Source organism: Lutra lutra, chromosome 2 (assembly GCF_902655055.1).
Source record: "Lutra lutra chromosome 2, mLutLut1.2, whole genome shotgun sequence".
NCBI lineage: Eukaryota > Metazoa > Chordata > Mammalia > Carnivora > Mustelidae > Lutra > Lutra lutra.
The window spans coordinates 74,270,130-74,296,785 of NC_062279.1; the positions used below are offsets into that span (position 1 = coordinate 74,270,130).

Below are 26,656 nucleotides of genomic sequence, written 5' to 3' on the forward strand. Positions count from 1 at the left end.
CCCCAGATCATGACCCTAGCTGAAGGCAGAGGTTTAACCCACTGAGCCACCCAGGTCCCCTATAAATAAGTCTTTTAAAAAGATTTTAAAAAATTAAAAAAACATTTTGGGGAAATTTTGGAAAATTTTTGCCATGGATTGTTTATTAGCAAACATGGAGCTACTATTGGTTTCTTAGTTGTGATAATGATATTGTGGTGAAATAGGAAAGTGCCCTTATTTTCAGTCAATGAAGTATTTGGAATGAATTTTCATAATGTCCTCTAAGTATTTTCAAATGATTCTCTTAACATGTACGTGAACACTAGAGCACACATGCACAAACACTCACAGCGGCTGTGGCATAATATGAACTGATGAATGGATGTGAGGGTCACATGGATGTTCACCACACTAGTTTTAAAACACTTCCCTAGGTTTGAAAATTTTCAAGATCAAATGTTGAAGGAATATGAATGCCTGGAAACGGTTCTTGGAAAACAATTTATAGGGGGCGCCTGGGTGGCTCAGTTGGTTAAGGGACTTCCTTCCACTCAGGTTATGCTCCTGAAGTCCAGGGATGGAGTCCCACGTGGGGATCCCTGCTCAGCGGGGAGTCTGATTCTCCCTCTGACCCTCCCCCTTCTCATGCTCTCTCTCTCAAAATAATAATAATAATAATAATAATAATAATAATAATTTATAGAACCTCAGGAAATTTTAAAATTTCCTGAGATTGTAAAGATGAGGTGGAGTCTTGTATCACCTTTTCCTTGGCTGATACTTGAGTAATTTTATTTCCAATGTCATAAACAGGATTACACCATACGCAATGCACAAATAAGCATTAGAAAGTATGAAAGTGTGCATATTCCCACTAGTAGCTGAGTCAGATCAGGGAACTGATGTTTAACACAATTTTTTTAACTTTCTTTACATTTTTACAACGATCATAGATTTCCAGAAAAGTTTTATTTATTTATTCCATTAAAAAGAAACAAAAGCCCGAAAAATCCTGAACTGCTTCATTTCCCATTAGTGAAATGTGTAAATACGTCATGTAAATTAGAATCTTTATTCTGTTCCTATCACTCTGCTGGTGGAGTTTCCAGCTGTAAATGGATTCTATAGCTATAGGATTCTATAGATGGCTCTACTCGTGCATGGAGCTGTGCCTCCAAATACAAACTAAGAAAGACCGAGAAAAGTTAATGTTTTTAAAAAGAAACAAGTGGCGGCAAAAATAGTTAAATTCTTGGATTCGGAATGCAACCTTTAACACCCAAGCTCTGGCCACCACCAGACCTGAGCGGAGATTGCCGGAAACCCCCGAAGCCAGGCGGTCAGTGCAGCTGCGGGAGGCACACAGGCCTCTCAGGGCGGGACACGCCCCCACGTCTTGGCCAATCGGGAGTGAGGAGGCGGGGCTGGGGGAAGAGGGAGGAGGAGCGGGAGCAGGAGGGGGTGTGTCTGAAGTGAGGGAGGCTAAGTCCTAGCAGGTGGCAATTTTGCTAGGCCGGCGGCGCGGGGATCAGGTGGAGAGGCTTGGCTGGCCGGGGCTTCGGCCTCAGGCTTCGGGAAATGGCTACGAGGGGCAGGATGGAGGACGTGAGTGCGCGGAAGTGGAGGGAGGCTGGTCCCGGAACCTCTTTCTTCCCTTGCTGGGCGCGCGGGGCGGAGACTGCCAGGGGAAGCCACCCTTAACCGCTACGGCCGTGGCTGGAGGCGGCGCTTCTTGTGCAGGGCTGGCCCGGGGCGCGGGGTCCTGGGACGAGACCCCAGGAGGCAGTGGGGTCCGCGACGAGCCGGCTCTGGGCTTCTGTTCCCGAGTGGAGGCCGGGTGGGCTGCTGGGTGGTGGGTGCGCGGATGCGGTGTCCCTGACGGGCGCCCAGCTCACGTGCGGAGCGCGTCTTTGATCCCGGAACTGGGAACTTCACGTGATGCGCGTCTGGCCTGACCGCCCTCCCTCCGTCGCTTCTCTGCGCGGGGCGGCTGGGCTGCGCTCACATGTTCTGGGGCTCGGGGGGGAGGGGGTGTCGGTCTCCCTCGTCGTAGGTTCCCTGCGTTGGCTTTAGAGCGCTGTGGACCTGGAGCGGCTGTGACACGCAGTCAGGCCGCCGGCGTCCCACGGGCCGACTTGTAGCTGTCATTGCTCAGAAACCCGCACTGGAGAAAAACAGTGTTGTGATGTTTTGAATGCAAGCGTGATAGGCATGGGAGGATTTTTTAAATTGCCTTACTTCTGGTCCAAACCAGATTACATTAAAAAAAAAAAAAAAAAAAAAAAAAAAAAAAAAAAAAAACAACAACCATAGGCCTAGTTTACAGTCTGTATCGTACAAAGTGAAATCTTGACTTAAATATATTGAAATTTTCTTAGGGGAAACATGTAATTGTGCCCAGAATTAACTGGTTTGCCTCATTGACAGGTAGTAAAATCTATCCTTGAGAAATGCAAAGTTGACAGTTACATTAAAGCATTAATTTGGATTAATACATAAATAGGAATATTACTCTGATCCTGTCATTGGATTAGAGGCATTAGGCAAGACACATAACAGTCCCAGGCCTACAAGAGCTTAGAATCTTATGTAAGTAACAACCACACTTAAAGTATCTTAACTAAGATCCAAACAATTTCTAATGATACAGCTAAAACCTACCATTTTTTTTCAGTTGAAAAAATGTAAAACTAACTGTAAGACATGGAAGGTAGATTTGACATTCACATACATTTGAAGAAATAAATCATTGTTTCTGAATTTTTAAGGGTGACATTTGTAAGCTGACAGTGTATGGGGAAAAATCAGGAAAATGTGTGCTGTAAATGCTTCTTGGTTGATGCTAAGTTGCCCCCAGATTTTTGAATCTGCAGCCTTTAGTTTTAGGATGAGTACAATTCTAGAAATCTGTTCCACCAAACAAATGGAGATTAATGGTTTCACCAACAGTTACATATCTAAATCACTTTAGATCTGAGCAAGTTGCCTGTTTTGGGTAATTTGTGGCTATGATTTCTACCATTCAGTAAAAAGCTAAAAATATGGTATATGCTATAGGCCTAGACACTTACAAGAGTTAACAGAGGCAAAGGCTCTTTATTTAGGGTTCACTGTTTGCAAGCTATGAAACCAACTCTGGCTGATTTAAGGAAGAAAGGAACTTCTTTGAAATGATCAGAGTGAGTGAACACCTACGCCGCTGAAAGGACTCCAATCAAGGGCGGCACAAGGGATCTAAGGGACCGGGGTCCTTTCAGAGTCTGTCCTAGACTGAATGTGCCCGCTGTAGTCTCCCTTTGGTTTGTCGCCCACAGAAAGAATTGAATTGTCCAGCCCCCTTAGGTTCTACCAGAGGCCAGAGGTTCCACCTTCCCAGAGGAGGGTGAAAAGTACTGAAGGATGTTCCCATTGGGACTTAATGGAGAGGTAGACAGTGAGTCCCCAGAGGCGATCCAGTTATTATCACAAAAGAAGAGGAAAGAGATCCATGTGGGCAAAACAACAGATACCTTGTCCAGGTCATGATGTGTAGTTCTTAATAGTGTAAGTGAAGAAATTACATGAATTCCAGGAGTTGTATTCATTTTACCTTTCACACGGAGATGGTGAGTTGCCATCTGAGAGTGATGAGGCATTGTTACACATTTCCTGTAGAATCCACTAGACAGTGGATTTGATATAGCCTTCAAATACGTTTTATTTACTGAGTCTAATAAGTGACGTAGAGGGGCGCCTGGGTGGCTCAGTGGGTTAGGCCGCTGCCTTCGGCTCAGGTCATGATCCCAGGTCCTGGGTTCGAGCCCCACATCGGGCTTTCTGCTCAGCAGGGAGCCTGCTTCCTCCTCTCTCTCTGCCTGCCTCTCTGCTTACTTGTGATTTCTCTCTGTCAAATAAATAAATAAATAAAATGTTTAAAAAAAAAATAAGTGACGTAGAGAAGAAACCATATTATTGTCTCCAACCTGTTCAGTGTAATCAGGAGAAACAATGTATATACATTAAAAAGGAAAAAATACAAGATAGCACTCATAAGGAAAAAATACAATGCAGCCTTGGTGGCTGGGTGGGTTAAGCGGCTGCCTTCGGCTCAAGTCATGATCCTGGGATCCTGGGATTGAGCCCCACATGGGGCTCCCTGCTCAGCAGGAAGTCTGCTTCTCCCTCTCCGTCTGCCCCTCCACCCCTGCACATGGCTCGCTCTTGCTCACTCCTGCTTGCTCTCTCAAGTAAATAAATAAAATCTTAAAGAAAAAAGAACTATTCCAAATTAATATTATGAGCAGTACATTTTATAGCAGTTGTAGAGTAGAAAGAAAACAGTTGGCAGGACAAGTTGTTTCTTTGTTTTTGTTTTTGTCTTTTAGAGGGGGTGGGGGAGAGATTGAATCTTAAGCAGGCTCCACACCCAACTCGGAGCCTGACTGGGGCTCCATCTCAACCCTGAGATCATGACCTGAGGCAAAATCAATAGTCTGACACTCAACTGACTGAATCACCCAGGAGCCCCTACATAACAAATTTTATAGAGAACTTAAGGCTTGTATGGATTCTGAAAAAAATAAGGATATTTGTGGGGCCGTCTAGAAAGGTGATTTAGGCTAGGGGAGGAGGGGCATGCAAGGGAGGTAAATGGGAGATAAATGGACAGTAGTCTTACAGTTAAGGTCTCAAGGCCTGCTTTGTTTAAACTCTCAGGTCCCAAGTGTTCAAGAAGTTGGGCAATGTTTCGTTCACTCCACACACATACTGAGCCTGTACTCTATGTTAGATGCTAAAGGTATAATGAAAGTACAAAACAGAGTCTCTGCCCATGTGAAGCACACTTTTCCAACAACTTTGCTATCCTGTGGTTAGCATTGGAAGTTGTAATAGACATGTGTGAGAGTGAAGTAGGGACTTCTGTTCCTAGCCAGCACGGTATAACAGGGACTGGATTCATTCTTCTGCCTGAAGTAACCAAAAAACTACATGCAATATTGGAAACAACACTTTTTTGAGCTATTGAACGTTGGGCAGTGAAAGCCAGTGCTTTCCAAGAGGAGGGGGATGGAGTGAGTCATATGACTGCCCCAGCTGACCCCCTTAAGAGAGGCTGAGGGCTGTGACAGGAAAGGGTGCCCCGGCAGAGGTCAGCAGGCTCCCTGAGTTGAGGATGGAGCTGAGAATCTGGGGAGACTGAGGCAACGAGAGTTCACGTGGCAGTACCTGGAGAGGAGAACTGAAAACGTGCAGAAATGCCCCTCAGGGAGTCAGCAGAGTCCTGCTCGGTATGAGCCTGTGAGGACATTGCCCACAGCCTGGAAAAGAACCACCTGAAATGACTAGAGGCGGAACTTAGCGCTCACACAGGGCCAGGCATAGTGGCTAGTCCACCAGTCCAACTGGAAACTCAATAATTCACAGGGTACTAGGTCTCACAGAGGTCTACCTTCATAGTGGGGAAAAACTAGCCTTAGACTAAATGTGGCTGTGGTCCCACCTAACAATAAATAAATAAAAGCAAGGCCAAAAAGATCAAACTGTTTCCAAGTAATTTAACTGCGTTCCAGAAAAAAACAAAAACTCAAGACTATAGGAACACAAAACTGTCCCACACCCAAAGCAATAAATCGGGAAGTCTTTCATCCAATCCAAAATTACCAGGCACTGATGATTATGTGATGTGGTGAAGGTGTTAGGTAATGCTTCAGTGGGAATCATTTTGCAATATATATAAGTGTGTCATATTAACTCCTGGTGCACTTTAAACTTACACAAAGCCATATGTCAACTGGATCTTAATAAGTTGAAAAAAATTATCAAGCATGCAAAAGGCAGGAAAACATGATATATAAGTCAGTTGAAATGAATCAGAAATGACATGCTAAAAATAGCAAACAGGAACATTGAAAAATTATTATACCCATTTTCTGTGTGTTCAAAGGGGTAAAAAGACATACGGAAGATATAAAAGAGATCCAAGCCAGACTTGGGGACATGAGAAGTACAATGCTGGCTGACAGGGCAGTAGGAACAATGTTGAGGATCAGCAAAGCCAGTGTTCTTGCTAAGACAAGCCCTTGACACGTGGGCCAAAATAAGTAAAGGCACAGGGACTGAAAGAGATTTGTGAGAGACAGGCGCTTGAGCAGTAAGCATCAGGAAGGAGAGAGAAGTAACGAGAGGCAAGACCCAAAAAGTAGCTTGGGAAGGGATTCTAACACAGAGAGCCAGAGTAAGAATTTGGATTTTGTCCAGAGGAGAATGGGGAGGGACTCAAGTTTTGGGGGAGAGAAATGTAAATGTTCATGTTAGAAGACATCGACTGCAGCAAGACGTTGCTAAGATCTGGAGACTGGAAGGCAAAGGCCATGAGAAATGATGGGACCTGGCCTGAATAGTGAGAATGGAGAGCAAGATGAGATTTAGGGGCCAGAGTGGTAAGGCGTGATCCACGGGGAGCAAGGGAAGAGCAAGTGGTAGAGACAGCAGAGGCTGATACTGACTATCACGTCTTTGCCAGCCAGTGTTCCAGCCATTTTATGAATAGTAACTCGTCTGATCTCCCCCCTGTAAGCTATGAAGCAGTTGCTATTAGCACTCTGTTTCCTGAGATGAGAAACAGGCACAGAGATGAAGTAACTCCCTCACTGCTAAGGAAGCAGGAGAACTGGTATCCGAATGGGGCAGTTTCCTTAGGAGCTTACCTGTAAGCACGATACTTACTGCCTTTGCATCTGGTCAGAGCTGATTCTCCCCACAGCTCCCGATAACCTCTCCTGCTTAGCCCAGGTCTTTGACGACACCCTGACTGACTTAGGAACACTGCTGAGATAGGATCAGAACAGTCATTCATTCATCATCTGTCCCGGGGGTGCTAACCCCCAGTCCCTGTTGGGCGTTAAGATTACAAAGACAAATACGTGGTGGGGAGTTTGTGGGTCTCATGTAATCTACTTGGGAGGGTAGGTAAGAGGTAGCACTGTCATAGGATAGTATGATAGAGGAGGCAAGCACCAAACTATGTGGGAGGGCGTGGAGGTATGGCGTGATCGAGATGCTTGGCAGCCCAGGAAGGCTACGTGTAGGAATTGACCCAGCAGGACCTGGAAGGATGCGCAGATGGTAGCCAGAGGAAGCTCTGTGAAGACTGGGACATCTGTCTGCTGCCTGAGAGAGAGCTAGAGGTAGAGGAGTCTGGAAAAGAACAGAAATAATCAGAATCATACCATAAGTTACAGCAAACTAAACAGGAAGCTGTATGTAGGCACTGAATGAAAAAAAAAAAAAAAAGAAATTTGTAGAGCAGCATTGAATGCCTGAGTTTGGAAACTGAGAAGCCCGCCCCAGATCTGAATTAGGCTCCAGATTATTATTTTTATCTTTGTAATCTGGTGCCCAGAAACCATCCCTATACCATTTGTCTCACTCTACCCCTTCCAAAGAGCCCTTATCTGTTTCCAAATGCTATTCTCAGGCTTCCCTTTTTCCGATGAAATCTTTATTTCCATCCTATTTTTGTCCAGTTAGCTCACTTATAATATTATTTCATCCTGTATACCTTTATCCCCAGCTTCCTCAATGAAAATGTAATCTTTTGGACAGGGACTGTGTTTTATAATTTTTTCATCTTATAGTATCTTATATATAATAGTTTTCAGCAAGGGTCTTAGATTAAGAGATGGTTATATGAGCCAGAGATCTGGTAGTACTGTTCCTGCCAAGACAACACCTTTAAATAAGTCAGACTGAATTTTTAGGTTGCAGCTTAATGCCATCAGCTACTTCCGGAACTTTGCAAGTTGTTTTCATTGAGACTCTGGTATCTGTCAGCTAAAGTCTCCTTGAAGCTCTATCATGGTGATCTGTTTCCTTCTCTAAAACATTTCTATCATAACTGAAAGTTTAATAAAGCCTCCACCAACTTTCCAAAATTTTGTGGAACATCAGGATGTAGTTTAAGAATTGCAACCATATGTAATTATTTCATCAATAATCTAAGTAATGTTAGATAAATCAATATCTAAGTTTGAGGACTCAAAGAAAACATTGTTTGCTTTAATCTCATTATGTAATACCTCACTTGAAGATAATTGAAGTAAGATTTCCTCAACCCATTTTAACACTTGTTTTCACCAACTTGTATACAGTAGTTACCTAGAAGTTTATGGTATTTTTAAACTCGCTTTATGTAGGGAGGTTATTTTTCTTGCCTCTAACTTGTGTAATGGTTTTTAATGCTTTAGAATTTAGTAGATTTGTCTTAGAAACATAATCGGGAAAATGGGGATTAAAAGATTGCTTCTGTTTTTCTGTACCTCAGGGTTCCTTGGATCTCACCCAAAGTATTGAAGATGACCCTCTTCTGGACACCCAGCATCTTCCACACCATTCATTACATGCTCAGTTTAGACCCAGATTCCATCCTCTTCCTACGGTCATCATAGCAAATCTTCTCTTATTAATACATGTAAGTTGGCTGGGACAATAATCCATACAGAGGCGATGTTCTTAAAATATATATATAAGCTCAGGATGCCTGGGTGGCTCAGTTAGTTAAGCATTTGCCTTCAGCTCAGGTCATGATCCCAGGGTCCTGGGATCCAGCCCCATGTCGGGCTCCGAGCCTGCTTCTCCCTCTTTCCTTCTGCTGCTGCCCCTGCTATGCTCTCTGTCTCTCTGTCAGATGAATAAATCTTAAAAAAAAAAAAAAAAAAAAATATATATATATATATATATATATGGACACACATATATATATATACAAGCTCTTATGTATATATAAAATGTAATAATAATAATATATATGTGTGTTTGTGTATGATCTTCAGAGGGCAGTTGGCTACATCTACCAACTTTTTTTTTTTTTAAGATTTTATTTATTTATTTGACAGAGAGAGATCACAAGCAGGCAGAGAGGCAGGCAGAGAGAGGAAGCAGGCTTCCTGCCAGCAGAGAGCCTGATGTGGGGCTCGATCCCAGGACCCTGGGATCACAACCTGAGCTGAAGGCAGAGGCTTTAATCCACTGAGCCACCCAGGTGCCCCTATATCTACCAACATTTAAAATGTACATACTTTTTTATTATTGCTCTACTTCAAAGAATTTATTGCAAATATATTTGCACACGTGTAAGGATATTGTTAATAGTAGTAATGTTGTCTGTAATATCAAGATATTGCAACTACCACCATTCAGAGGACACTTTGTATTTCCCATCCATATGAAGGAATGCTCTGCAACTGTTGGGAAAAAAAAACAGGGTGGATGTGTATATATTAATTAGACTAGCCTTCATGCTTACATTGTTGAGTATTCATAAACACAGGTTTACATTCGGGTTTGCATGGAATGTTCCCATTTGCACATTTTAAAAGATAATTGAGAGGGCTGGTGTGCATGTGTATTCCCGTATATAAACAGAAAATTTCTAGAAGCATTCACAAGATCCTTTAACACTAGGTATCACTGTAGTAGAGGTCTGAGGTCCTCAGTAGAAGGCACACCTGATACATTTTACTGTTTGCCTTTTGTACTATTCGAAACTTCTTTTTACCATATGCATGTGTTTTTCAGTTACTAAAACAAAAAAAAAGTAGATAAATCTATATATGTTGACACAGAAATTTATCAATTTATCTACACTTAGAAAATAATGTTAAGGAGAGAAGTCGAGTTGCAGCAGAACAATAAGTAGTGTTGCCCCATGTTTTAACAATGATAAAATTACAAATGTCTGTGGATTTCTTTTTTTTTTTTTTTTTAATTAAGAGAGTGTGAGTTGGGGGCTGGGGAGGCAGAGGGAGAGGGAGAGAAAGAATCCTAAGCAGGTTCCATCTTCAGTGTGTAGCCGGACACAGGGCTTGATCCCATGACCCTGAGACTATGACCTGAGCTGAAATCAAGAGTTTGATGCCCATTAAAAAGGGTGTGTGTTGTGGTGAGCACTGTGAATTCTGTAAGGCTGATGAACCACAGACCTGTACCCCTGAAACAAATAATACATTATATGTTAGTCAATAAATAAATAGGTAATGGTGGAGAAAGTTAAAAAAAAAAAAAAAAAAAAGAGTTGGATGTCCAAGTGACTGAGCCACCCAGGCTCTCCAAATGTCTGGGGATTTCTAAAGACATATGTGTTGCAACTAGTAGATAAATAAGTTCTGGAGAGGGCAACCCTGTCAGGACCCCTCTCACTCCTGAGAGCTTTTTCTGCATCCTTGCTTTAAAAAATTCTATCACTTTAAAAAAAGAAAAAAGTCCTGGCAATCAAATGCATAGCCTAGTTTGTACAGTCAGCCATATTTTATGTATTACGAACTTCAGAGTTGCCAAGAGATTAGATAGCTTAATTGTTGTCACCACAAAAAGGAAGTGGTAATGATGTGAAGTGATAGAGGTGTTAGCTAACACTGGGAAGGTAATTATATTGCAATACATAAATTTATCAAATCAACCAGTTGTAGGGGCACCTGGCTGTCTCAGTTGGAGGAGGGTGTGACTCTTAACCTCGGGGTCATGGGTTTGAGCCCCACATTGGCAGTTGAGATTACTAAAACTAAAATAAAAAGTTTAAAAAAAAAAGAAAGAAAAAACAAACCAAAAGCCAGGTTGTCCTCTTTAAACTGACACAATGGTATATCAATGGTATATGCCAGTTATTCAATAAGAATACAGAAGTAAATAAATTCAACATCACATGCACACAAAAAGAAACCCCTAAATGGAAAAACAAATAAGCAAAACACCTATACGTGTGAGTGGTCTTGGTGTAACTTATCGATGGCTCTGCATCCAGTCTGTTAATCATCTCCATTTTGGTCACTGAAATCTGAAGCTCGAGAGGATGTAGTTATTCTTTGCTACAGTGTGAAAAGTCAGGGGGGCAAGTTCTTAGCGATTCCAAATGTTTATGAGAAGAATGAATGTGGTTCATTGACTCGTTCAGCTGCTGCTCCAGTGACACACACCATGTAGACTTGAATTCAGAACTGAATACCCTGAGGAGAGAGAAGCATCCTTTTTCCTTGTGTAGATGTAGTTAAGTGTGGCCTGGTTCTATCAGGGCTTCCCAATCCCCAGATTATCAACTGAAGAGGTGGCCTCTTGGTCCCTGGCCAGATTATCAACTGAAGAGGTGGCCTCTTGGTCCCTGGCCTGTTTTCTTCTTCTTCTTTTTTTTAATAACATATCTTTAATTTGTGTAACATACTCTCTATGTATGTATATCCCCACATACACACAAACATACACACATATGACTTTGAAAAACCCTTTTATATTAAAATGCCTGCCTACAGGGGCATCTGGGTGGCTCAATGGGTTAAGCTCAGCTCTGCCTTCAGCTCAGGTCATGATTTCAGGGTCCTGGGGTCGAGCCCCACATCAGGCTCTCTGCTCAGCAGGGAGCCTGCTTTCCCCTCTCTCTTTGCCTGCCTCTCTGCCTACACGTGATCTCTCTCTGTGTCAAATAAATTAAAAAAAAAAAAAATCCTTAAAATGCCTGCCTATGATACTATGGGATCGATTGCCCTAATTTTAGGACTAAGAAAATCTTGTGTTAAAAAGCAAGAAAAATACCAGCATTACCCTGATACCCAAACCAGATAAAGACACCACAAAAAAGAACCATAGGCAAACATCTCTGATGAACATAGATACAAAAATCCTCAACAAAATACTAGCAAACCAAATCCAAAAATACATTTCAAAAAATCATTTACCGCAATAAGTGGGTTATTCCTGGGTTGCAACGGTGGTTCAATACTTGTAAATCAATCAACATGATTCATCCCATTAATTATTTTAAAAAGGATAAGAACCGTGCAGTCATTTCAATGGATCAGAAAAAAGAATTGACAGAGTACAACATCCATTCATGATAAGAAACCCTCAACAAAATACGTTTAGAAGAAACATACCTCAACATAATAAAGGCCATCTATGAAAAACCCACCGCTGGCATCATCCTAAATGGGAAAAAAACCTGAGCTTTCTCTTAAAGATTTTATTTATTCATTTGTCAGAGAGAGAGAGAGAGCGCACAAGCAGGGGGAGCAGCAGAGGCAGAGGGAGAAACAGACTCGCCACTGAGCAAGAAGCCTGACGTGGGGCTCTATCCCAGGATCCTGGATCATGACCTGAGGCAAAGGCAGATGCTTGACCAGCTGAACTACCCAGGCATCCTGTGCTTTTTCTTTACAGCCAAGAACAACAAGGGCTGTCCACTCTCACCACTTTTATTCAACATAGTACTAGAAGTCCCAGCTTCAGCAATCTGACAACAAAAAGAAAGAAAAGGCATCCGAATCAGCAAGGAAGAAGTAAAACTTTCACTGTTTGTACATGACATGAGACTACACATAGAAAGCCTGAAAGAGAAAAAAAAAAAAAAAAAAAAAAAAAGAAAGCCTGAAAGATCCACCAAAAAACTGCTAGAACTAATAACAAATTCAGCAAAGTCACAGGATACAAAATCAATGTGCAGAAATCTTTTGCATATCTATACACCCAATTACGAAGCAGTGTAAAGAGAAATCAAGGAATCAGTCCTATTTACAATTGCACCAAAACCCAAAAGCTACCAAGGAATAAACCATAGAGGTAAAAGACCTATACTCTGAAAACGCTAAAACACTGATGAAAAATTGGAAGATGACATAAAGAAATGGAAAATCATTCCACACTCATGGATTCAAAGAAAAAATACTGTTAAAATGCCTGTACTACCCAGAGCAATCTACACATTTAATTCAATCCCTATCAAATATCAAAATACCAACAGCATTTTTCAGAGAACTAGAACAAACAATCCTAAAATTTGTATGGAGCCACAGAAGACCCCAAATAGCCAGAGCAACCTTGAAAAAGAAAAGCAAAGCTGGAGGCATCACAATTCCTGACTTCAAGTTCTAGGACAAAGCTGTAGTGATCAAGACAGTATGGTACTGGCACAGAAATAGACACATAGGTCAATGGAACAGAACAGAAAACCCAGAAATGAACCCACAATTACTTGGTCAGTTAATCTTCAACAAAACAGGAAAGAATATCCAGTGGGAAAAAGACAGGTCTCTTCAATAAACAGTGCAGGGAAACTGGACAGCAACATGCAAAAGGATGAAACTACACCATTCTCTTTTACCATACACAAAAATACACTCAAACTGGATGAAAGACCTAAATATGAGACCTGAAGCACAAAACTTGAGGAAAATACAGGCAGTAATTTCTCTGCCATTAGCCATAGCAACTTTTTTCTAGAAAAGTCTCCTGAGGCAAGAGAAACAAGTTAAACTATTGGGACTACATCAAAATAAAACGCACAGCAAAGGAAACAAACAAGAAAACTAAAAGGCAACCTACAGAATGGGAGAAGATATTTGCCAATGACAAATCTAATAAAGGGTTAGTATCCAAAACATACAAAGAACTTACAAAACTCAACACCCAAAAAACAATCCAATTAAAAAATGGGCAGAAGACATGAACACGTATTTCTCCAAAGAAGACATCCACATGGCCAATAGACATATAAAGTATGCCTAACATCACTTATCATCAGGGACATGCAAATCAAAACTACATGAGATATCTCCTCACACCTGTCAGAATGGGTAAAATCAACAACACAAGAAACAACAGATGTTGGCAAGGATGTGGAGAAAAAGAAACCCATCAGCATTATTGGTGGGAATGCAAACTGGTGCAGCCAATCTGAAAAACAGTACAGAGGTTCCACCAAAAGTTAAAAATAGAGCTACCAGCAGTCGCACTACTAGGTATTTACCCAAAGAATGCAAAAACACAAATTCAAAGGGATACATGCTCCCTGTTTTTTATAGCAGTATTTACAATAACCAAATTACGAAAACAGTCCAAGTGTCCATCAGCTGATGAATGGATAAAGAAGAGGTGGTATATATACACAACAGAATATTACCCAGCCATAAAAAAGAATGAAATCTTATTTGCAATGATAAATGGATGGAGCGGGAGAGTATTATGCTAAGCAAAATAGAGAAAGACAAATGCCATGTGATTTCACTCATGTGGAATTTAACAAAACAAATGAGCAAAGGGAAAAAAAAAAAAAAAAAGAGAGGCAAACCAAAAAAGAGACTCTTAATTATAGAGAACAGACTGATGGTTCCCAGAGGGGAGGTGGGTGGGGGGATGGGAGAAATAGGTGATGGGGATGAAGGAGGGCGCTTGTCATGAGCACCGGGTTGTGTACAGAGTTGTTGAAATACTATATTGTAACCTGAAACTAACATTAAATTTCCAGTCCATATACATTAACTGAAATCTAAGTAAAAATTTAAACAAGCAAAATGTCTATATGCTAGTTTATAAAAAATGAATTGCTTCAATGTACAGTGTTTTCCTATATAGGGAATTTGTTGACCTTTCAGTTTTTTCCTTTATGGTAATAGGCATTTTTTTTTTTTTTTTTTTTTTTTTGGTAATAGGCATCTTGAGTTGCCCTAGCAAATATGACTGCTCTTGACAAATCACATAGACAAATCACATATATTTTAAGTAGATTTATTATATGCTAGGATTGCCTACTATTGGTGTTTGGTGATGAATACCAAGGATACATTTTTCTTTATTTGATTTTTAAAATTACAAAATAACTTCCTTATCGTAACAAGTAAAACATTACCAAAGTGTACAAAGATAAAATCCTATCTTCCCTTTTCTCTGCTTCAGCCCTTTTCTCTGAGTTAATAAATGGTATATCTCAGTGCCTTTTGTTCAGTTCGTACAAAAAGAGGGGTGCCTGGGTGGCTCCGTCGGTTAAGTGACTAACTGTTGATCTCAGCTCAGGTCTTGATCTCAGGGTCCTGAATTTAGCCCTGTGTTGGGCTCCACCCTGGGCATGGAGCCTGCTTAACATACACACACACACACACACACACACACAGATTCATACATATTTTAAAGGATTTCCCTATTTCTTCCCCCCACACCCCAGTTGGATAATACTGTATTTATCACTCTGCCCAAGTGTTTCTCACACTTGAGCCTGTGTCAGACTCCCCAGCAGGCTTGTTAAACTAGATAGCTTGGTGACATCCCCAGATTCTCCTGGTTTTGGGTGGGGCCTGAGAATTTGCATTTCTGACTACCTCCCTTGTGATGCTGATTGTGCTGGTCTGTAAACCACACTTTGAACTACTACTCTATCTTCTTTTAATCCTAACATACAGACATCCATCCAAATTAATGCAGGGAGATTTAGTTAATTCTTTAATAGCTCAGTACTACTCTGTTTTACGAGTAGATGTATTTTAATTTACTCAAGCATTCTGCTATGGATGAACACATATCCTTGGGCAATTTTCAGCGTTATAATAGAGAATACTGTAATAAATATTGGTAGTCATAGAGCTGTCTGAACTGGGGCTGTTAGTTCTGATAAGTAGAGTTCTTTTTTTTTTTTTTTTTTTTTTTTTTTATAAGTAGAGTTCTTAAGACAGGATCAAGATGCTTCCAAATTCTTTTTCCACATCTGTTCCTAGACCAGCAATATATGAGAATATATGAGAATTTCTGTTTGCCTGTATTTTGGCACCCATCTTTTAATTTTTTGTCGATCTAATTACATACTTGTTTTTGTTCTCTTAAAACTGAAACTAGAAATAAAGTTTTTTAAGCCATGATTTTTATTACTTACCTCTGAAGCACTAAATTAACTGTTTTTACTCTTTTCAATAAAAGAGAAGTGGGCAAGAAATTGTTTAAGTACTCATCTCTATTAGACAGGATTGGGGGTGACTTCTCTTATTTGTGATTTGTTTCCAAATTTTTTGCAAATTTTTCTCCAAATTTTCTGTTTAAAACATTTGTAAAATGGAAAAAAAAGTTGTTTGTAAATTCATTTATAAAAATAGGATCACAAAAGTCATAGGTATGACTATGTGCTTGGGTGGTAAATATCATTTCTTAATTCTAAATGTTGAATATTAATCCTACTGCTTTCATTTCCACCAGGTTGTATTTGTCATTTTAGCATTTTTAACAGGTGTGCTTTGTTCTTACCCTAATCCAATTGAGGACAAGTGCCCAGGAAACTATACCAACCCACTGAAGGTTCAGACAGTCATAATCCTTGGAAAAGTTATTTTGTGGATTCTGCATTTCCTTCTTGAACGCTACATCCAGTATCACCACAACAAAGTCAGAAACCGAGGCTATAACATGATCTACCTAGCTACGAGGCATCTTAAAGGACTTGCACTGATGATACACTCAATCGGTGAGTCTGGCTCAGCTTGTCTGTGGCTTGCTTGTGTGGTGGAAATGCCAGCAGAAGGAAAATGGGAGGTTTGACTTTAAAATCAAATATAGTCTCTCATGTTTGTGAGAGTGATGTGTGTTGTGGCCACTAAAATAAGATCAGCCTATTGTCTTGAAGCTTTTTTAATAATATGGTCTTAATTTTCTTTTTTTTTTTTTTAAAGATTTTACTTATTTAGGGGCACCTGGGTGGCTCAGTTGGTTAAGCCTCTGCTTTCAGCTCAGGTCATGATCTCAGGGTCCTGGGATCGAGCCCCACATGGGGCTCTCTGCTCAGCAGGGAGCCTGCTTCCCCCTCTCTGCCTGCTGCTCTGCCTACTTGTGATCTCTCTCTCTCTCTGTATCAAATAAATTTTAAAAATCTAAAAAAAAAATTTTTTTTTTACTTATTTATTTGACAGAGAGAGAGAGAGAAAAACACAAGCAGGAGGAGTGGCAGGAAGATGAAGAGTAAAAAGCAGGCTCCCCCCTGAGCAGAGAGCCCAAGGTAGGGCTCAATTCCAGGACCCTATGATCACGACCTGAGCTGAAGGCAGACTCTTAACTGACTGAGCCACCCAGGCGCCCCAGTACAGTCTTAATTTTCCTTTCACATCTGTGTTTGTTATCATTGGGGGGATGAAAAAATTTCCCTCTTCTAGGAAGATTTTTGGTTGGGACCTCACTATAATAAAAGGTTAACAAGAAAAAATAAATTTATTAACATGCATACCTCCTGGGGCGTCTGGGTGGCTCAGTGGGTTAAAGCCTCTGCCTTCGGCTCAGGTCATGATCCCAGGGTTCTGGGATCGAGCCCCACATCGGGCTCTCTGCTTAGCAGGGAGCCTGCTTCCTCCTCTCTCTCTGCCTGCCTCTCTGCCTACTTGTGATCTCTGTCAAATAAATAAATAAAATATTAAAAAACAAACAAACATGCATACCTCCTGTGTTTCATGGGAGACCCCCAAGAAAACTGAGTAACTCTCCAGAAGGGGCCACGCCACCACCTTTAATACCATTTCTAGCCAAAGAGACCATAGACATTGTGGTGAGGCAGTGGGAGGAATAACTGGAGGGTGAGCAGGAAAAGCTCTGGAAACAACGGTAACATTATTATGCAGATTTAAGTCTGTGCCTTCTTTGTGGATAATAGTTTCTAAGCCTTCGTTCTCTTCCTGGTACAGAAAGGACACGCTTACAAACTAGTTTTCCTTTGTAACTGTCTCTTACAAAAGGGTATCTTCCAGGGCACCTGAGTGGCTCAGTCAGTTAAGTGTCAGCCTTCAGCTCAGGTCATGATCCCAGGGTCCTGGGATGGAGCCACACATCGGCCTCCCTGCTTGACGCAGAGACTGCTTCTCCCTCTCCCTCTGGTGTTCCCCCTTCTCCCTCTGCTTCTCCCTCTCTGCAGCTCCCCCGAGAGAATAATGCTCTCTCATTCTCTCTCAAATAAGTAAATAAAATTTTTTTAAAAAGGTAACTTCCATCAGCTTTCTGGGATTCACCTGTGTCTCTTGTTTCTTAAAACTAATCAGCTTAAAATAATCCTTATGTCGGGGTGGCTGAGTCGGTTAACCGCCTGCCTTTAGCTCAGGTCATGATCTTGAGATCCTGGGATCAAGCCCCAAGTCAGGCTCCCCGCTCAGTGGGGAGTCTGCCTCTCCCCCTGCCGCCCCCCCTTACTTTTCTCTCCCAAATAAATAAAATCTTAAGAAAAAAATAATCCTTATGCCCAAAAGCATATTTTGGGGTGACATTTTCTTGCCCCCATTGTGAACATTGTGTCCACGTATCTGCCTGTGCATGATGTAGACTTTTCCCCCCTTCTGGTATGAGCTGTCTTAATCATCTCAAGAAGATAAGCTGCTGCTGCTATTTGATACTTGTAGGGTGAGAGGAAGAAATTGGCTTTACTTTAAATGAAGTTCAGTGTTTCTTTTAGTGAGAGACTGTGATATAATAAAATGCATTATCCAAAATGGAAAACAAAAGGTTGGAAAGTCTGCATAGGACTTAGCTGCATTAGAACCCACTTTGTTGATTTTGCAAACATCTTAAAAAGGCTGAATGGAATTAAATTGAACTTCTTTAGTCATTTTTGCCTTGGTGTTCAAAGTTCCTACCTTTTTTAGAGAACCTCTTTTTCGGATTGAGTCCAGAATAAATACTTAAACATTTTGAAACCAGATTTGAAGATAATTTTTTCCCCCAGAAAAACAGCTCTACAGAATTTTTTTTTTCTTCTGTGTTCTATTAATACATTTTCTTAAAGGGCAAGTGCGAGTTCATCTACTCTGCAGTGTTCTCAGTGGCAGCTGCAGGGCCATGCGATAACAGAGAAGCATTTTATAGAGATGGCTGGTTTTGACTCACTGTGGGGTGGGGGGACATTTTTACCTCTTCCTTGAGGAAGAGCTTGCTTGGCTTGTATGTTCTGCTGCTGATGTGCAATACTTGTTTTTGGCCAGAAGATGTCACTATAACCTTTCCTCCCACCCACTGAAGATAAAAGCAACCCCCCCCCTTTTTTTTTTTAATTTGACAGAGATCACAAGTAGGCAGAGAGGCAGGCAGAGAGAGAGGGAGAAAGCAGGCTCCCTGCTGAGCAGAGAGCCCGATGTGGGGCTCGATCCCAGGACCCTGGGATCATGACCTGAGCCGAAGGCAGAGGCTTTAACCCACTGAGGCACCCAGGCGCCCCCAAAAACCCATTTTTAACTTAAGTACCATATATGCATTATAACCAAAGTAATGTTCAGTCTCTCAAGTGAGCAGTCTGGAAATAGTATTTTTGAGGCCCACCAAGGGTTGTCTGATCTTTACCTTTCTGCTCACTTTCAAATTCTTGCTAACATATGACCCTTAATATTTCTAAGCAATTAGACCCTTACTTTTAATTGCAGATGGCATGACTTTTATGTTTTCATATAAGGACCCAGAAGATCAAAGAGATTGGGGCAGGTATTGACCTTGTTTCTACTTTAAGTATTTTATCTTATATGAAGAATAAAAAGGTAAGTCCATGAGTGTGTAGAACATCCAGCTAATCAGATGAGTGTGACCATTGTTTCTATGGCATGTGATAGTATTGTGGGCTAGTGATTAGCTTCATCCTGATACCTTTTCTCTATAAAATCGGGGAAATAATATTTCTCACACAAACTCTGTTGCAGGAGGAAGTGAACTAACAGTACCTAGTGGGTATAAGCTTCTGCCTTCAGCTCAGGTCATGATCCCAGGGTTTTGGGATCAAATCCAGCTGCGGCTCCCTGCTCAGCAGGGTGTGTTTCTCTCTCTGCCTGCCACTCCCCCTGCTTGTGTGTGCTCTCTCCCTCTGACAAATAAAGAAACTCTTTAAAAATAAAACTACTACTGGGGCGCCTGGGTGGCTCAGTGGGTTAAGCCGCTGCCTTCGGCTCAGGTCATGATCCCAGGTCCTGGGTTCGAGCCCCACATCGGGCTTTCTGCTCAGCAGGGAGCCTGCTTCCTCCTCTCTCTCTGCCTGCCTCTCTGCCTACTTGTGATTTCTCTCTGTCAAATAAATAAATAAAATCTTAAAAAAAAAAAAATAAAACTACTACTACTAATTTTGGTTTTGTGTAATCTTTAAAAATCCCAGGCACAATGCCCTACAACTCTTCCTTCAAGCAAGTCCCTGTGGCAAACTCACAGTCATACCTTACACGATGGCAAGACCCAGCCTCTTTGCTCCAGAATTTTACTTTTCTTCTGCGCTGTATTCTTCAAAATGAAAGTACACACAAGGCTAATGATCTTCAAAACCAAATAATAGATATGCTAAGTGGAGGGGGGAACAGTTCATATTGATCAGTGTCCAAGCACCATTCTAAGTGTTTTTCACGTATTAACTTCATTCATTCCTCACAAGAGCACTGTGAGGAAGGTACTGTTGTTCCCATTTTTCAGACAAGGAAATTTAGGAGCAGATGTGTCAGGTCATTTGTCCATAGTCAGCAGCATGTCCCAGATGTCCAGCCAGGTGGTCCACATAACTGCAACATTCTTAACTTCTGTGCAGTTCTCTGCTGGTACATTATGTGACCAGGATGGACCACCATGGTCCTCAAGTGCCTCTGGACTCGGAAGAACTGGGATAATGCAAGTTTCCAGAAACTTCATCCTTATGTATTTATTTTATTTTTTTTTAAGATTTTTTATTTATTTATTTGACAGAGACAGAGATCACAAGCAGGCAGAGAGGCAGGCAGAGAGAGAGAGGAGGAAGCAGGTTCTCCGCTGAGCAGAGAGCCTGATGCGGGGCTCGATCCCAGGACCCTGAGATCATGACCTGAGCCGAAGGCAGCGGCTTAACCCGCTGAGCCGCCCAGGCGCCCCCTTATGTATTTATTTTTTGAGAAAGAGAGAGCAGGGGGAGGAGCAGAGGGAGAGGGACAAGCAGACTTCCTACTGAGCACGAAACCCACCAAGAGGCTGGATCCCATGACCCTGAGACCATGACCCGATCCAAAATCAAGAGTCAAACGCTCAACCAGCTTAGCCACCCAGCACCCCTGCATCCCTTTTTAAATGCACATGGGACTTCATGCAATGCCATTGTTAATAATTGTATAGAGCAAAAAAATCATAACTTGGTTTTTAAGAAAATCCAGATTCTTACGTAATTGTATTTTGGGGGCATCATTAACTCTTAGTTGCATTTGGGGATTTTTCCCTCTAGAGAGCAGCAGTTCGGGGTTTTTACCAAAGCCTCCTTCACTGCTCCGTATAACAGGGCCTGGGTGTGCGCCTGCCTTGTGGACCCCATCTGGGCTCTGCTAACCCTGCACTTCTCTGTCCTCTGCAGGCAGCACAGCTCTCCTCCTCGTGTTGTGCATGCAGCACTCCTTCCCGGAGCCCAGCAGGCTGTATCTTGACCTCATCCTGGCCATCCTGGGCCTGGAACTGATCTGTTCCCTGACCTGTCTGCTCATTTACACAGGTGAGAATTACAGCGAGACTGTTGGGTCAAAGACCATTAACTAACTGGTTGTTTCATCCCTGATCATGGGAAGCGTGGCCATTATCTTTATGGCAAGGTTTTCCTAGCAGCTGGGAGCCTGTTGAGCACCTGTACTTTTCAATGCTGACCACATGCAAACTTGGCGCGATTTCAAACCAACAGCAACATACCAGTGATGCTTCTAAATTTGTGTCATAAACTAATTTTTAAAGATTTTTAAAGATAAGATACTTATCTTTTTTTTTTTAAAGATTTTATTTATTCATTTGACAGATAGAGATCACAAGTAGGCTGAGAGGCAGGCAGAGAGAGAGAGGAGGAAGCAGGCTCCCCGCTGAGCAGAGAGCCCAATGCGGGGCTCGATCCCAGGACCCTGGGATTATGACCTGAGCCAGAGGCAGAGGCTTTAACCCACTGAGCCACCCAGGCGCCCCAAAGATACTTATCTTTAAAAAAGACCAAAAACAAAAAAATTGAAAAGACCCACAGACATTTGCTTCTTGAAAGGCAACTGAGATATAAGTCTGGCATTTAAATTCAAAATGACAAAATACAAAATAAGTAAATAAATCATGTGTGCAAAATGCATTTAGCCCAGACTTACTTTAGGATAAACCATTTAGGAACTCATTTTCTAAATTTAGAGCTGTCTGAGGTTCGGTCTATTTGTCTGTCTCTGTGTATCTCTCTCTCTCAGAACTCTCAGGGATTAAAATTAAAGGAAGCTTTACTTTAGAGGGGTGCATACATGGCTCAGTTGGTTAAGTGGTCCTTCCTGGTGGACCCTCTGCACATCTCCCAACTTTCTCAATTTTTAAATTTTATTTCATCTATTTATTTGAGATAGAATAAGAGTGAGAGAGAGAGCACAAGCACGGGGAGCAGCAGGCAGAGGGAGAGGTAGACTCCCTGCGGCAGGGAGCCGGATATGGGACTTGATCCGAGGACCCTGGGATCATGACCTGAGCCGAAGACAGCTGCTTAACTGACTGAGCCACTTAGCCGTCCCCCCACAACTTTCTCACTTCTAACCTCTTCACTCCAACTTCTTGAGCCTAATTCTCAGCTGAAAGTGCACATTCGAATCACATGAGGAACCTGGCAGCTCCACAAAAGGAGAAACAGAGTGTCTCATGACTCTGCGTATATATCCAAGACATTTCCACAAAAACACGTACACAGTTGTTCAAAGAAGTGCTGTTTATAATAGCCCAAAGGGGAAAACATCTAATTGATGTTAGTATAAACTGATGAATAGATAAACAAAATGTGTTCAATCTATACGAAAGAATATTACTCAGTCCTAAAATGGAATGACTACATGGACTGATGTACTAGTATGTGCTGCAATGTGGATGAACCTTGAAAACATTATGCTAAGTAGAACCAGTCATTGCGAAGACAGTCTATGTACGAGCCCATGGATATGCAATGCCCAGAATAGGCACATGTACAGAAAGAGGAAATAGAAGAGCAGTTACCGGGACGCCTGGGTGGCTCAGTTGGTTAAGCGGCTGCCTTCGGCTCAGGTCATGATCCCAGCGTCCTGGGATCGAGTCCCACATTGGGCTCCTTGCTCAGCGGGGAGCCTGCTTCTCCCTCTGCCTCTGCCTACCACTCTGTCTGCCTGTGCTCATGCTCGCTCCCCCCTCCCCTCTAACAAATAAATAAATAAAATCTTTAAAAAAAAAAAAAAAAAAAAGCAGTTACCTAGAGCCAGAGGGCAGGGGGCAAATGGAGAATGACCACTAATGGATACTGGGTTTCTCTTTGGGGGTATGAATGTGTTCTAAAATTGACTGTGGAGGTGATTGCCCAGTGCTCTGAAATACTGAACCATTGACTTGTATACTTCCAATGGGTGAACGCATGATATGTGAATTATATCTGAAAACTTGTTATGAAACAGGAAAGAATGGCATGTGGAGCTTTTACAAAATGTAATGCCGGGGTCTGACCTGTCCCCTCTCCCCGCATTCCCATGGCAAATATATTTCTCATCTATTTGGTGTAATTCTCATGTTCAGTTGGGTTGACGATCACTGCCTCCTTCTCCCCTGGCTTTCTCCCCGCTGGTAGCCATCTCTGGGGAAGACAACTCATGTCAGCCCAGTCCCAGAGTTATTGTTCAGGCAGGGGAGAGCCCCAGCCCAGTTAACTGCTGTCCAGGGTGCAAACTGTCCCAGTTGTTGTCATGCCTGAGAGGTGGAGAACAATGGCCTTCCCTGTGTCTGCTTCTCCGCCTCTTTGCCACTGACTTCCCCCACTTGCAGTACCTGGACTAGGTGGCTAAAGCCACACAGATTCATTTTCTCACAGTTCTGGAGGCTGCCAGTCCAAGGTCAAGGTATGGACAGGCTTGGTTGCTCTTGAGCCTCCCTTCCTAAGCTGCCTTCTGTGGGTGTCTTCACATGGCCTTGGGCTCTGTGCAAGCACATCCTGGCATTTCTCCTGTCCGATCAGGGCCCCACCCTTATTACCTCATTTAATGTTAATTACCTCACTGGAGGCCCTATCTCTAAAGACCATTACTTCCAGGTGAGGGCTTCAGCATGTCAATTTTCGGGGAACAGGGTTCAGTCCATAACATCATTTACCCTCACAAGTGGCCAAGTTCATCGGTGGCCTCCAAACTGCTACGTCCCCTGGGTCCTCTCCGTGTCTTCACCTTCCTGGAAGTGACTGCTCTTTCCCGGTTCTCCTCCCTCTCTGGAGATTCATTTTCATTCCTTTTAACAGATTCTTCCGCATCTCTTTACTATTAGTGGGTGTCAGCTTTCCCGCATCCTTTTTCTCTACCTACTGAAAGTTACTGTCCTCACACTAGGAGGCAGCCCTCAGGTGAAGAGAGTCATCCAGACCTTTATATTCACCTGCTCAGTGATCATTTCCATCCTGGTGTTCCAGTGTCCCAAGACAGAAGTTACCTGAACATCTGTCTCTTCTTCCAAACCTTCCCCCATCCCGTCCCTCCTCCCCTCCCTCAGCTAAGAGCACCAGCCTGCAGTTTCTGCTCAATTCAAAACCTTTTTGTCATCCTGGATTCTTCCTTGGCCCTTACTCTCTCCCCTCCCTCAGTCATCAGTCCTGTTCAGTCGGCCTGTCTCCATAGCCATCTCCTCCCCTCTGTCACTGCCTCAGTTAGACACTTATCGCATCCTGTGTGGATAATTCCCATAGGCATGCTACTGCTCTCCCTTCCTCTGTTCTCTTAACTTTGTATTCCTTCCTCCTGCCAGTGTAATTGTATTCAGAAGTAACTCTTATCATTAACAATTTCCCTGTTCAGAGTTTTCTGAAGTCTTGGTGTGGCATAAAAGACCCTCCATGAGGGGTGCCTGGGTGGCTCAGTGGGTTAGGCCTCTGCCTTTGGCTCAGGTTATGGTATCAGGGTCATGGGATCGAGCCCACCATCCGTCTCTCTCTGCTTGCCTCTCTGCCTACTTGTGATCTCTCTCTGTCAAATAAATAAAAAATCTTAAAAAAAAAAAAAAGGAAAGAAAAGAAAAGGCCTGCCATGAGCTGGACCTACTCATCCCTGCCCTTCAGGGGTGATGGTGAGCTCCTTTCAGTGACTCCCATTTACTCTCAGGACAAAATCTCAACGCCTTGGCAGTCACTCATGTCTTGCCTGCCTACCTTTCCACCCCCTCATACACACACACACACACACACACACACACACACACACACACACGTGAGTGCATACACACACCCCTTCTCAAGGTCTAAGTATTTGTTCAGGCTCTTCCCACACCTAAAATACCCTTCTTCTCTCCTCCCCTAGTCCATGCAGTTTTCCTGTTTCCCCCAAGACTGGACTCAAGCCCTTCTATCCTCCTCCATGATCGTCCCTCCCATCCCACTCCTGCTGAGTTAAGGGGCTGCTTTCCAGGGCTGCCACAAGCTCCTCATGCAAGCTTCGATTTTGGTTCTTTTCATACTGTCTTGGATGTAGACTGTTCATCTGTATTTTTCCCTGAACTAGTAGCTCTTTCTATAGGGTAGTATCAACAGTGGAGGTTGTTGGAAAAAAGTCATGGTTCCTGGACTGGAAACCTGGCTACTTATTTAACTTCTCTGGGCTTCACTTTATTGTAGAAGGTAGGAGTCATAGGGCATCTGCTTCAGGGGTGGTTCTGAGAATTGGATGAGGCTGTCCACGCACAATAGTTCACCTGTGCCTTCTGTCTTTTAAATTTACCAAAAAATCATAGCTGTTATTATTACTAGTAATAATGACACTCTGTAGTCCGGTGTTTAATTCACGCCTGCTCACAGATTTTCAAATGCTTGAGTACATCAATAAACAAACCTGTTTATTCACTTTATGAAGCATTTTCGTCCATATTAACTTACTTGAAAAGCATAGCCAATTATTGTAATTTGAATAAATGGAAGTAAAAGTTTTTTTCATAATTAGGTAACCTGACAATATTATTGACTTTATTATTTTAGTGAAAATTCGAAAATTTAATAAAGCCAAACCACAACCTGATGTACTTGAAGAAGAAAAAATCTATGCTTACCCCAGCAATATTACCTCGGAGACTGGATTCAGGTAAGCTTTGGGTGGGAAATGAAAGACTAGAGAAAGAGAATTATGAGGTTGCCCCACCTTGAAAATCTAGAAAACATTCTTATGCTTGGAATTTATGATTATGCATATGTGCCTTAGATTTAAGTTTGATTTGCTTACTCCCATTCAGCTGGATAAAACCAAGTCTGATGAAAGAACCTCATTTTGGAATATTACCTTGGCTTACAGCATCTTAAGAAAAAGTCCCAAATACAATATGCTGTACTGGAAACTGGGAGGGGACCCATTTGCAAAGAGATGAGTATTGGTGAATATGTTGATTCTTCGCAGGCCTATTTCAAGCCTAGAAGAGATCGTTGAAAAGCAAGGAGACATAATTGCCTACCTCAAGCGACACAATGCCCTGTTGAGTAAGCGCTTGTTGACTTTCACTTCCTCTGACCTTGACTCTCCGCCTGGTTACGTGTGAGCTGCTCAAGGTCAGGAGAGCAGTTGCAGAGGAATGCAGAGGAATCTAAGACTGATCAATGACCTGACCAGCTATCCTCAGGAATGCCAGTTTTTGCCAGATAACATTTGACAATTTTGGTTGGAAATTTTAATTTTGCTCTCACCTGCATGGCTCTTTTGGGTCTTTGGGTCATGAGACTTTTGGGTCACTTGAAAAGTATTTTGTAGAGCCTGGATATCTCGAGGAGAACGTCTGTTTTTGCACATTTTGAAGTTGTTAACTGTCTGGTTTATCCTAAGATCAAAGGTGTAGTTTAAACGACTCTTCCTGCCCAAGATTAGAACCCGGTAATAATTTGGCTATGTATATGGAGGAAATCTGACGCGATGATCTAGTTGAAACAAGGGTTTGATCAAGTTAAGTTTTCTCCACTCTTAAA

General features: G+C 42.2%; 1 protein-coding gene across 4 annotated transcripts; it reads left to right on the plus strand.

Moving 5' to 3' along the window:
- The first annotated feature begins 1,449 nt into the window (after positions 1 to 1,449).
- On the plus strand, positions 1,450 to 26,656 carry TMEM192 (transmembrane protein 192). Of its 4 annotated transcripts, none has more exons than XM_047717745.1 (6): positions 1,450 to 1,587; positions 8,285 to 8,431; positions 15,961 to 16,225; positions 21,071 to 21,205; positions 25,685 to 25,787; positions 26,097 to 26,656. In XM_047717745.1, the coding sequence occupies exons 1-6, from the start codon at positions 1,561 to 1,563 to the stop codon at positions 26,233 to 26,235; spliced, it is 816 nt and encodes a 271-aa protein (XP_047573701.1). In that variant the 5' UTR covers positions 1,450 to 1,560; the 3' UTR covers positions 26,236 to 26,656. The 4 variants fall into 4 exon arrangements, with proteins under 4 accessions (XP_047573701.1, XP_047573702.1, XP_047573703.1 ...); XM_047717746.1 differs by having other exon boundaries at positions 15,961 to 16,222; positions 21,068 to 21,205; XM_047717747.1 differs by having other exon boundaries at positions 16,024 to 16,225.